Raw genomic sequence first — 12,509 nt, forward strand, 5'->3', positions numbered from 1 at the left:
GCTGAGGTCATTGCTTCTCCCTTGGTTTGACTTCATGCAATGAAGAAGAGAAATAAAGCCTAGTTTACAATCCCAGCATTTCCTATCATTGTTGCAAGGGCCTAGAGGAAATTACAGACATTCTAGTACCTTGTCTCTGTGGGACCTGCCTGTTTCCTGTGGTAAATAAGCCCCCACCCCCTCTCCCCCTGTGTAAAGCAGGCAGCTCTGAGTCTCACCTATCTTTGGTGCCGCAGGGCTGGGAGCTGCAGGTCTCTGCTGTCTTCTGCACCACCTGTGCTCTGTGCAGATACAGAGGGATCCACATGCCGAGGGCCCCCGTGGCAAAGGACACAGCTGAGGTGGCCAAGGATGAGAACACATAGCTGCGGCTGTGGGGACAAAACAAGAGATTCAGTGGGGAAGCAGAAAAGGCAGGGCCTCAGTGACAGCCCAGTGCTGCCACACGCGTGCCACCTCCCTCTGCCAAGGGACAGAGGTAACACAAGGTGCCAGGGAATGGAGAATAAGAAGCATGGAATATGCAGTGATGCTCCACTGATAAAAATACACTGAACTCATCAGAGATGAATTACAGGACTGTTTCAGGGCTCTGTTTGAGATGACAGTCAGCTCTTGGTCACTAAGACATGATATGTGAATTACAGGGCTTTCACCCTAATGTCACCTGTTTACTTGGATGAGCACTTTCCCTTCTCCCTCCCTATCCATGCCATCATACAGTTACTACCTACAGAAACTACCAAAAGCAGTAACATAGAAATAATGATAAATTATCTAACATCACTTTTTTGGCACTGGATGACAATACCAGGGACGTATTCTAGCCAGTAGTTCTAAAAATGAAGGACATAACAAGTTTCCCATCAGAATTACAAGGTAACTCTGAATTCACAAGTGAAAGTATTTGCACATCCACAGGCCAGTTTTCTGGAAGGAAGTGCAGCTGCTGAAACACTCATGTGAACCTTTATGCACACATACAAGCACCCAAGCACGTTCAGTTCTCATGGATTCAGTCACATGTGGTTGTTCACATATATTTAAACTTGCCATAGTGCAAACTTCTGTGTCGTTTTTTATCTTAGATTGCTAAAACTCTCTTTTTCCCCTGAGCAGAACAGCTCTTTTAAAGAAGAAAAAGGATCTAAGTGTCTGAACAACAGTGGCACAACAATTAATACAGGAACACAGCAATTTTTACACTTCAAAAGCCCTGATTTGTGTGAAGTATGAGCCAAACAAAGCAGGCTTTTTCTTAGATGCCAGTCTTGGAAAGGTTAGAGCAAAACTTGGAATGCATCATTGTCACAGCAGTCGATACCTCATGTAACTGTGATTTTCTTTCCTAGGTCCACAGACTAAACTTCCTGCAATTCCCTGTATGTTGTCACTTTCCAGTCTCACCATGCTAAATCCAGACCATTGGGTGTTCCAATTAAGCATCAGAGGCAAAACACGATTTTCACTCGTGCTCTTACTTTCTAATCAATGCTTTCATGTCTCTCAGCCATGAAGTCCGAGCCTTCAGCTGCCCCCCAAGTTGTTCAGCATTTCCTCTTTTAGCAGCAGGCACAAATATCAGGATGAGTGTCCCTGTTATCATTCCTAGGAGTGGAGATACCTGCAAGGAAGGAGCAGGGAATTAGCACAGGAGCCAGCAGGGTTTGCTTCACTGGTCAGGAAGAAGCAGAATGCATCTGTTTGGTTTCAGTGACTGTTCCTCACAGCCAGCCACAACCTGCAAGCACCGAGGCATCTGCTCCTTTCCTTCCTCCATGTCATTCCCTGGACTCTCTTATCTCACTCTGGAAACATGCAGCTTTGAAAAGACTCTGAGAGAGGCAGCCCATTGTGTTAATAAGTACCAAAATTCATCTAAACTCGATTCTTGAGTGATGTTTAACTCTTTGGAAACCTACTCCCAGCTGGGGTGAGAGACCAGCTGGTTTCTGGGTGGGTGAAGAAGCCTTTTAAAGGCAATTAGACAGCTGAAAGATTTCTGGATATAGGGAATATGCTGGCTTTGAAAACCCTTGCTTGACATACATCCCTCTTCCAGCTAACCCACAATGGCTTCCTCTTTTCAGGCATCTTCCTCAGGTTACCTCAGTACAACAGACCAAGAAACAGAGAAAATTCAGGCTGGAAGATAGGAAAACAACACATTTAAGGGCTTGGTTTCCCAGTATCCAATCCTCTCTCCCAAGCACTAGGCAAAAATACAAAGACCCCACAGTGTTTTGCAAGCTAGAAAAACTATTCTTGTTTTGACACTGAAATTCCATTATTGTCAGAATGGAAAATAGCTCTCTCAGAAAAATAGGAACAGGAATTTCACTGAACTATCATCTCATCTAGACATGCTATTTAAAAAAATAAATTCCTGTTAAAAAAAGAAAAAGCTTCCATTATTAACTTGAGAATGGCCTTTACACATGGATCAGTGTTTCATGTCCAAAGATGACAAACTCAGAGAAGGAAAGACAGAAGTAATTCAGAACTTAAAAGTCAGGAAAATTGCTCATCCAGGAATACATTGAAGCCTGATGCAGTATCCTTATGACAGCTGAACAGAAGACACAGCACTGGTAAAAAGTATTGGAAATGCTGTTTTTTCCTACAGCCAGATGATTGCAAGTCTCTTTGATTTTTATCTAAAAGCTTAAGTACCCACCAGGACAATATCCATGATGCTCAGCAATGCTGTAAACACTCACTTTGCTGTTAGAACCAAAGCTGTCACTTGTCCACGTGCCCTTCTGTCCTTTTCAGCCCACTGAAGTATGGCTTATTCCTGACCTCTTCTGTATTTGGAGCCCACAGGAGATCCCAGGGGGAAGCATCATCTTGGGGAATCATTCCCATCCTGCAGGAGAGCAGTAACTGCCACAGGGATGGGAGCTGCTTTACACTGATGTCTGGATGCTTTCTGTGAGTGCTCTGTGACTACAAACACTGAGCACTGGTGTCCAAAGCAAGCACCACAGGCGTGTGCAGATCATCAGATTCCCCAAATGTTGAACAGCTGGGAAATCCTGCACCAATGTGTCATTTAGAGTGGAAATCATGACCTGCAAGGGGTACAGTCCTGCAGATAGCCTGAATTTCTCAGGGTAACTGTGAAGATGCCACCTGAGAAGTCCTAGTGATGATCTCTTTTCACAGATTAACCATTTGGGTTTTCCAAGAGTGCTCCAATTAAAGCCCACTGACCAGAGGAGGGGCTTTGGGGTTTTCACTCCTTGTGTTGGCCTCTGCTCAAAAGTTCATGTTACTGTTAAATATTCCTGCTAATGAGGCAGCATCCTCTTGTTGGGAGGCTTTAGGCTGCTCCACTTCCCACTCCAGGTGCACAGGGAAGTGCCCTCCACTCTCCCAGCTACAGATGGACCATTCATGGTGATGTTCCTGGCTTTGCTCACCCAGGGCATGCCTGTGTGACAGAGGCACGTTTCCTTCAGATGGGAACCCCTGTATTTCATCACCTGCTGTTACAAACAGTGTTGGCCTGAGCTCCATGGTCTCCATGAAGTGCCACAGCCAGGGAATGCACCTCACATGCCACCCACAGCACCAAAGGTCAGAAACCAGTTCTGCTGGGCCTCTTCCTCTCAGCTCTTTCAAGACATCTTTGTGTGCAGAAGCTGTTTGTGAGCATGTGATTGGAGTGGATTATCTTTTCAGCCCATTTATCAGGGTCCCAAGAGGGTAAAATAGAAGGAAGCTGACTGTCTCAGGGCAGAAAAACAAGCGGAAACTGGAACAAAGTGTTTTTTCCTCAAAGCAGGAAGCCATTCTCAGAGTTTCTTGACAGCAGGGGACTGAAAGACTGTGGAGTTGATTTAAGGCCAGTGCCTCGTCTTCCTGTCCCCATCAAGAAGTCATGATTGATTGATTGATAACGAAGTGATTGGAAAATTCTTTCTCCCAAGCAGGGAAAACACCAAATCCCACGAGCCAAGCCCACACATCTTTGCTTAGAGAGTGCATCTGCCACGCACTTACCATGCACAGATGTAATTTCCAGTCCTTCACCTTTCAGATACAATCACAGGTTGATCCACTGTGTGATGAAACTCTTCCTAACACCAATTAACCAACCAACTCTCATTAGGATGTGTTATAAGAGAGACTTACCCGCAGTGCCCAGTGCCAGTCTCCAGCAACCTGCTTCACACTGGACCCCGTGATGTATCCCAGGCCACTGCAAGAAAGGCCAAGAGGAGACTTGGTGAGAGCTCTAAGTGTGCCACAGTCACAGCTGCTCTTAGACAAAGGCAAAGAGAGGCACAGCCAACTGTGTGTCCTCAGCTCCCTTGTACTACAGGAAGAAATTTGGGATTGAAGCAGATGGTGGCTGGTATGGGACTCAACCCAGCACTGCTGATCTAAAAATGTCCAAATCTGATGGAAATTTGGAAGTTTATAGCTGACCTTTCAAAGTGGATGGAAACGAAGACTTTCAAAGAATTTATTTCCTGATTTTATTTCTACATCAGGCTAATATGAATATTAAACAATTTTATGTTCAAGCTTCCAGTTAAAAAGTGCCCTTCAAGGACAGGCCATATTCCATCATTAGGTCTTTTTTCTTGCCACTAAATAGTACTTGGTTCTAATTATGCAGGAAGGGACTACTTTCCATTAGTAGTTTTCTTGGAAGAAAAACCAAGAAGAACATGCAAGAAGTTTGATGGGAGACCTTCAGCCACATGTAAGACAAAAGGTGTGTGACAAGAGACTAAAGGTGAACATAGCCACGTTTCTCTCACCATGAACTGAAGGTAAATATCCTTTTTCAAAACTGCTGCATTTTGTTGCTGAGATTGCCGTGGCTAAAAGTTGCCAGGATTGCAGTGGGGAAACTGTGAGCGCCCTCCCCAGGCCCTCCTATCCCCCCTTTATTGAAGAGCCTGCTAAGCTCTGGAGGTTGCCAGCTATAACCTCTCTAAAACTGGACATTTTACCCAGACAGGCCCCAAAATCAAACCATGAACCATCAGAGACAGGTTTGGGTTTTAAGAGACCTTAAAATCCATCCAGTTCTACCCCCTGCCATGGCAGGGACACCTTCCACCATCCCAGGTTGCTCCAAGCCCTGTCCAACCTGGCCTTGGCACTTCCAGGGATGGGGCAGCCACAGCTGCTCTGGGCACCCTGTGCCAGGGCCTCCCAACCCTCCCAGGGAAGAATTTCTTCCTAATATCCAACCAAAACCTCTTTCAGTTTAAATCCCTTGCCCTATCCTCCATGGCCTTGTAATCCACACTGATGCTGGATATTGAGATAATGAAGTCCCAGAATCAGGCTCAACTGAATGAATATTTGTAATTTCTTTCTAGTTCATTGAATTTTCTATGTGAATACTTGGAATCCTTGTTCCTCTTGGCAAAATATTCTTTTCACCAGTCAAGGATTTGTTTCTCTCTTTTTCCTCGAGAGCAAAAGGATTTTGTGAGTTTTATCTCACAGGTAAGTGTTCCAGCTTGTAAAATGCACCACTGGAAGTTTTTCTCTGAGTTTGGAACATGTTGTCCATGCATTCCCTGCTGGAAATGAACCTATAATGCCCTTTTGCCCAGGATGTTGTCCAGCTCTATGGTATGCAAACTATGCAAAGCCACCTTGCTGACAATCTCACAATAGAGGGTCAGCCATTATTTTAAAAAACAAAATTAATGACAGATTCCCTCCTGTCCCAACAATAGATACTGTGTTGGGCTGATAAAGAAACTCCACTGGAAGAAAAAGTCAGCTAAAATATTTTTATTCCATTTCCACCCCATTGCTGTAAAAAAGTAGGAAAAAACCTAAATAAACTAACAGCAAACTTCCCATTAGTTCCCAGAAGTCACACTAGAACCAGAAATAGGGCCAAAAAAGAAACTCATTCCTGCAACTAATTAGTCACTGCTCACAATATTTTCCTGTCTCAACCATTCCAGCCAAAGTCAAGAACTATCATCATTAGCAATTTCAAATCTATGTGAGTTTATTGAAGAGAAAAGCCAAAGCCAGGCTGGAGAACCTTCGTGTCACTTACCTGCCCAGAGGAATTGCAAAGTAGAAAACAGACAGCATAAGGGTCCTGGTGTTTTTGGTGAACAGGTCTCCGATGATGGTGGGGGCAATCGTGGAATAACTCGCTTCACCGATGCCAACCAACCCCCGAGAGAGCACGAGCAGCCAGAAATACTGAGAAAAGAAATACCAACATTGGCACGTCCCCCCTTGGCTTTTTTAATCCAGGATGCACAACAGACAGGGAAATACAAATTCATGTGACTGGAAAATGATCCTCCTGTGTGCATTTATTTTTAGAACTTCAGAGTTGTTTCATCTGTCTTTTGCCCAGAGGAAAGGGACTATATTTTTTGTGGAGATTTATAGGCATGAAAGAAAAGTAATAATAAAACATTTGCTCAGTGACATTCAAGAATATATTCTAAAAGAGGCAGAAGACCCCAGTTTGTTCCCAGATCCCAGCTTGCTCTTGCTAAGGCCGAGTTGGGAAGGTGTGGGGAGGTGGGAGGGTGTAGCAAACCCTGCTCTGGGATCCAGAAACAGCAATTCCTGCCAAGCACACGCCGCCCTCCCCAGCGTGCCAAGGACAGGTTCTGACTGAAATCCTAAAGCCTCTTCAAAGCTGGGAAAGGGCTGAGCCTGCAATCCCCCAAACAAAATGTCTTCCTTCATTAAAAGCTATGGAATAATGGAATCTTTCAAAGGTGCTAAGCACCCATCTCACTTCACTTGCCTTGAACAGCAGCAGACACGTCCCCAAAGCCCTCAGAGGAGAGCTGAGCTTTCCCGGGAACCCCAGGAGCATCCGTGTACTCTGAAAGCAGGGAATGACTCGGAGCCACACAGGGCAGGGCCGTGGAGGAGGCACCAGCTGCCCAGGGAGCTGCCTGCCCTTCTGGGTAACAACCCCACAGAATGGGGATGTGCTTCACATTCAGCACAACACAGTCTAAAATGGCCAAAAAGGAACTGTTTATCTAATAGAATTTTCTTAATGGTCCATTTCAAGCAACACTGTGAACAGCAAGGACCTGATTTTCAGCCTAAGCTCTGTCACTGCCCCTGCAGTTTCTGGGTGCTGCTGAGTGCAGGCTAAGACACAAGGCTTTGATGCCTGAATTCCTGATACATGAGCACAAGCAAAGTCTCAGCCACCTAAGCAGCTTGAGCTACACCCAGAAATAATTGCAGGGGCAGAAATGAACCAGTCAATGCAGAAAGTTGTAAGCACAGGGAAATCTATTTCTATAAATGTAACCTGTACAAATCCTCAATTTACTGTCATTATTCTATAAATCATTTGTGAGAGGAACAGTAGGGATTTAAACTGAAGGAAGGCAGATTTTGATTGGATATTAGGAAGAAATTCTTCCCTGTGAGGGTGGCGAGGCTCTGGCACAGGGTGCCCAGAGCAGCTGTGGCTGCCCCATCCCTGGAAGTGTCCAAGGCCAGGTTGGACAGGGCTTGGAGCAACCTGGGATGGTGGAAGGTGTCCCTACCCTTGGAAGGGGTGGGATGGGCTTTAAGTTCCTTCCCAACCCAAATCACTCTGTGATTCTCTGCTTATGATGTGTCCTTAACATGAAAGTGCTTTGGGAAAAATGAGCAATTACCAATTCTCCTTCTTCAGATGGGAAAAAGCCAGGGGAAATGACTGATTTTGTGCACTACAGCAAAGCCAAGCTAGAGTACCAGTCTCATTCACAAACATGGAAAATGCCATGCAGACTCCAAGCCACATGCCTCAGTCATATCCATCAGCAGACAAAAATCTACCCCTGACGTGTTTGCATTGTTTTCCTCACTGTAATCCCTGTTGAAGAGAATATTTTGAGGATTCCAATAGCCACAAAAACAAAACACTTTTGTGTACTCTTCACTTCCTCATATTTTGGTGCGAATTCTGGAGCAATACCCATTTTGTCAGGAATTCAAGTTGCTTGTTTGCTGGCAGGGTGTGTGCAGTGCTGCTCGCATTCAGACATCTCCCAAAAGCTGCAGGTGCGTAACTCACACACGTGGGTGTGAGCAGAGAGGGCACTACTGTGACTCAAGGGATTTAATTTATGACAGTTTCCCAACACTCAACCACTGCACTGCAGAAATATGCTGGCAGTCATTGCTGCACAGGTAACCAGCATATTTGGAATGAGCAACAGTGTTTGTAACGTGCTGGAAGGCTGAGTCATGCAGAATTAGAAAGGGAACTGCAGGCTGCCTGTGGTTTCTGAGGAAGTTTAGATCTGGATCACAGAGAGGGTGACAGGCAAAGTGGTCACCTGCCTGGGATGAGCACAGACAGTGTTGCTTACACCTGAAGAATGACAAGTTTGTAAATGCACTGGATGTTCCTCAAAGTTGAAATACCTACAGAAAAATGACACAGTTCTGTGCTCACCAGCCAGCATCGCTCCCAGTGAATGCACTGGGTAGGAATTTCCTCCAAAAGGTTCCTCTTGCAATCCTTGTGCAAAGCAGGAAAACTGTACCAAGTATTCCTTATGTGGTAGCGTGACTCAGTTTCATCAATGCCACGGAATGAGATGCTCAATACAATGAAATCATCTGCAATAAGTAACACATTCCTCTTCTCTCTCAGTTCCTCACCAAATCCCCCTCCCTGGCTTATCCCATGCTGGCACACTCCAACTATCTCTTTAATATTTAAACTATGTTCTTTGAAGCAGTGGTATTCAAACTTAAGTAATGAGATTTTGACTTCGCCTGGGAATAAAAACAGTCTTAAAAAGCATAATCCACATAAAGACCTGAATAGTATTGCCCTTCTGAGATCAGATATTCAAGACTATGGACCATGCAGCCATTATGTTGTGACAACTAGATTAAACATACAAAATTCTAAAACAATTTAGGGAATTATTTGTAGTTGGTTCTATACTGTGCTTCATTTTGGAGCTCTATATCTAGGATTAAAGGGCTAATTCCTCTTCTTATCAGTTCTTCAGGATCTTTAGCTAGCATGCCTCCTGTTGGAACTCATATGATAAAATTAATTTGTTAAAATGAGCTGGGACCTCCCCTTTTCCATCTCTGATCAGTCACTCAAAACTTGTGTTTTAGTTGTCCCTGAAGAGGGACAGCTGGGGAGCTCCCCAAGGCAAAAAGTGTTCCCAGCCATGACAGGTATTGTCTTCTTGGTTTTCATAGAAGAAAAAAATACAAACAACAAAACAACTTTAAAATTCTTGTGCTGCTGCTCTCTTGGACCACAGGCATTCCATGAACCACTCAGAAACTGGTCCCCAAACCACTCTGAACGCAATACAGACAACTGCTATTTTTTGTGTACATTTCTACACATACAGGAACATCCCTTTTCCTCTCCAAGTGTATGTGGACATGACAACCTGCACAAACACATGGCAAAGTCAGATATTCCACATGCCGAGGAAAATTCTGTTCTCCTCCACAGCTGCAGCAGGACACCTCTGCCATTTCCTCTGCACTGGATTTTCCCCCCACTGCTTTTCCATTTATGTCCTACCCCAGGGTTCTCAGGAGTTTAATGAGAGAAAAAGGGCTGACACCAGCTCGATTCTGTCAGTGCTCAAAAGCAGAACAGGCAGCTCAGACTTTAACTGAATTTCACTGTTCCCCAAGCAGAAATTGATATATTTTGAAGAAACTCATTTCTTTCCTTATGACTTGGTAACTCTGCTGTAATTTGTTCATCTGTGCAAGTAGTTTCTGGCAGGAAAATTGAAAATATCTGAGTCAGCTTTCAGGACCTGAATTAGTTCCTTCCCCATAGGTTCAGCCCAGCAACCTCCACACTTACCAACAATGTTTTCTTAAAATGAAATGCTTGAAACGGAAGGTTTTTTGGAAACAAAGCGCTATTAGGGCAAGTAATAATTTGTCTTTAAATCTGAAAAGCAGTCACATCAGAGACTGTCTGCACCTCCATGAGAGCTGCCAATGTCTCCTGGTTTGGAGAAATGCCATGGGGTTCATGGAACGAGTGCATGGCCCCAGTCCCCCTCCTTGCCTGTGCATCAGCCCAAAGGGCAGCTCCGTGCTGAGATTCCAAGGCAGCAGCACTGGGGAGGGACACCTGAGCCACCCAACACGACTGCTGAGAGCTCCAGCAGCAATTCAGGATGCAAAAGGGATTCCAGTGCCTTTCTCCAGCTTGTGTGAGTGGTGAGACACAAGCCAGGGAAGATTCCAGTACATAATAAACCAACAACATATGGAAAGAATGGTGCCTGCAGAGACCCAGAACTGCCACAGCCTCCCTGGGAATTTCCCTTCAAGAGATGACATCACCAGAAATGAATGCATGGTGAAAGTACTCGTACCTATGAATGAGGTACAAAAGGTCAATGGATGTGCTCCCTTCTTCCCATCTCCAAAATATATAGAAGGAAAAACACTCTCTAGCCATAAAACAAAATAAACCAAATTCCTTAAAATACAAGTGTGTGTTCAGAAGGGATAAAAACCCTTATGCCTTGGGGATGTGACAATAAGGAATAGAAAACTCTACCAACTTCTACATTTCTTAAACTATCAGCAAGCCACAGACAACAAGAGTGACCGATCATGGGGTCCAAGGGACCTGGTCTCATTACTGTCACCAGTGTCACCAAACACTAGAAGCTATAGATGTGACAATCCTTTCAGAATTCACAACTGAAAAAAGCTTTCATGGTTGCAGTTAAGTATTTATAATACAGAACCATTGAATTGTTTAGGTTGGGAAAGACCTCTAAGAGCATCAGGTCCAACAGATAAAATGTGTGATGTGGTTTCTAGTCACATCTTCATACTGACTTTACTCTCAATCTGCTGCACACATAAATGTTTGATGGCCTAGGACACATGACTGGCTTTAATCATGTTTGGTGAAACCTCCTAATTATACATTTATCCTAGCTGTATAGACCATTCAGGGAGTAATATGTGTTTTAAGAGGTCTAATTACAGCTTGAAGTTTCTTTCTCCTTTTCTAATTAGTTAACAAAAGGAGTAAAGCCACTGTTCTTTAAAAGATTATCTGCCAGTGGTAAACCTATAATCTGCCAAATATGTGTACAACTCTGAACCACCAGATTTACTGTCTAAAGAATCATATGATCCTTAAGCTTTGGTTATTAAGTATTTGCATTTGAATGTGAAATAGCTTGTAAGAACTCTCAAAAGAAGCTGAACACATGCTGCTTTCAGATGAGGGATACATGGACTGAGGAGATCCAACAGAAGGAGTCACTCCAGAGTCGTTCCTGTGTGTGCACAGCACCAATGCAAACCATGTTTAAAACTGCTGTTGCTGGTCTAAAAGAAGAATCTTTTGTACTGCTGCAGCACCTGCACCTGTACCCTTCCCTGTGTGAGGATGTGGAGTTAAACTCCTGTGGATAATGCATTTAGCTGAACTAAATGAGGATTCAGCACCTTTACATTCCTCTTTGAGCTGAGTTTTGCCATATTTTCCTTCTTTTATTATATGGACATTATGCAAAAATCAAGAATATAGAATCAGGGTTTGCCTCTTTGAAAGAAGATGTGCATGAAGTCATTCCTACCACGGGGAGATGGGATTGCCACACAGCCTGAAATGTGGTGAAATGACAATAAACCAAGGGGAAAGCACTGGGATTGACCCAATTTCCCTGAGTTACACTCCTGTATTTCTCCAGCTGGCTGAGCCTTGCACTAGGCAGCCAGGGTAGCACAGCAGCCACAAGGGATCAGCTGGATAAATCTGAGATACTGCTGGAGCCAGCTGAACAAAATAAACCCCAGAGGGCTCAAATATCGATTCAGGGGCTGCACAGCAGTGGTTCCCTTTGACAGCTGCACTCACATGCAAGAATTTGCCCTCCTTGAGCAGACCCTGCATTTTCTGGCCAGGCAAACATCACTTCCTCCTCTGCTCCAGTAAGTTTTGCCAGCACTTTGCAGGATTTAAATGGTTAATGATGACACACCACACCTTTTGCCAAAAGATGCAACATTAGCTATGAGGTAAGCCAAAGAGGAACCTGCTCTGAGTATCGGGGTGGTGACGAAGAGCACTGACTCCTGCACAGTCAAGCTCAAATTCCAGCTCATTAGCTGAGAGTCACCCAAGAGCTGAGCACTGGAATGACATTACATAGTTGTTCAAACACTAAATGCTCCAATTCTCTCAGCTCCCCCAGGAATGAGGGCTCACCTTGAAGGATCTAGAAGTTTCCAGTCAAACAAGGACACTGACATAAGCACGAGAGACAAGCTGACATTAAACAATGAGGTTGATGTTTCGAATTCCATTCTGTGCCTGGATGGATGACAAAGGCCACAGCAGAACAGATAAGCCTAAATACACCTTCCAACACTGTGCACCCCTAAAGCTTTATGAATTTTGCATATCTATAACCAAGGCACGTGGCTTCCACTGGTGCATACAAGTCCTGGGTCCAAATACTTGATGGGAATGCTATGTCAAATCTAGATGTGAAACTCAAAGTTATATG

General features: G+C 44.3%; 1 protein-coding gene across 2 annotated transcripts in view; it reads right to left on the minus strand.

The window, feature by feature from the left end:
- The window catches only part of LOC134553099 (sphingosine-1-phosphate transporter SPNS2-like), a 133,767-nt gene that overhangs the window by 45,231 nt on the left and 76,027 nt on the right, over nt 1-12,509 (minus strand). For both annotated transcript variants that reach the window (XR_010081032.1, XM_063402414.1), the window contains exons 4-7: nt 6,047-6,198; nt 4,141-4,207; nt 1,482-1,624; nt 219-371 (exon numbers count right to left, since the gene is read on the minus strand). Coding sequence is in view for 1 of the 2 variants with exons in the window: in XM_063402414.1 (XP_063258484.1) it covers nt 219-371; nt 1,482-1,624; nt 4,141-4,207; nt 6,047-6,198 (515 nt within the window). In the remaining variant the exon portion in view is untranslated. The remainder of the gene's footprint in view (nt 1-218; nt 372-1,481; nt 1,625-4,140; nt 4,208-6,046; nt 6,199-12,509) is intronic.

This window comes from Prinia subflava, chromosome 8, assembly GCF_021018805.1.
Source record: "Prinia subflava isolate CZ2003 ecotype Zambia chromosome 8, Cam_Psub_1.2, whole genome shotgun sequence".
NCBI classification, from domain to species: Eukaryota; Metazoa; Chordata; class Aves; order Passeriformes; family Cisticolidae; genus Prinia; species Prinia subflava.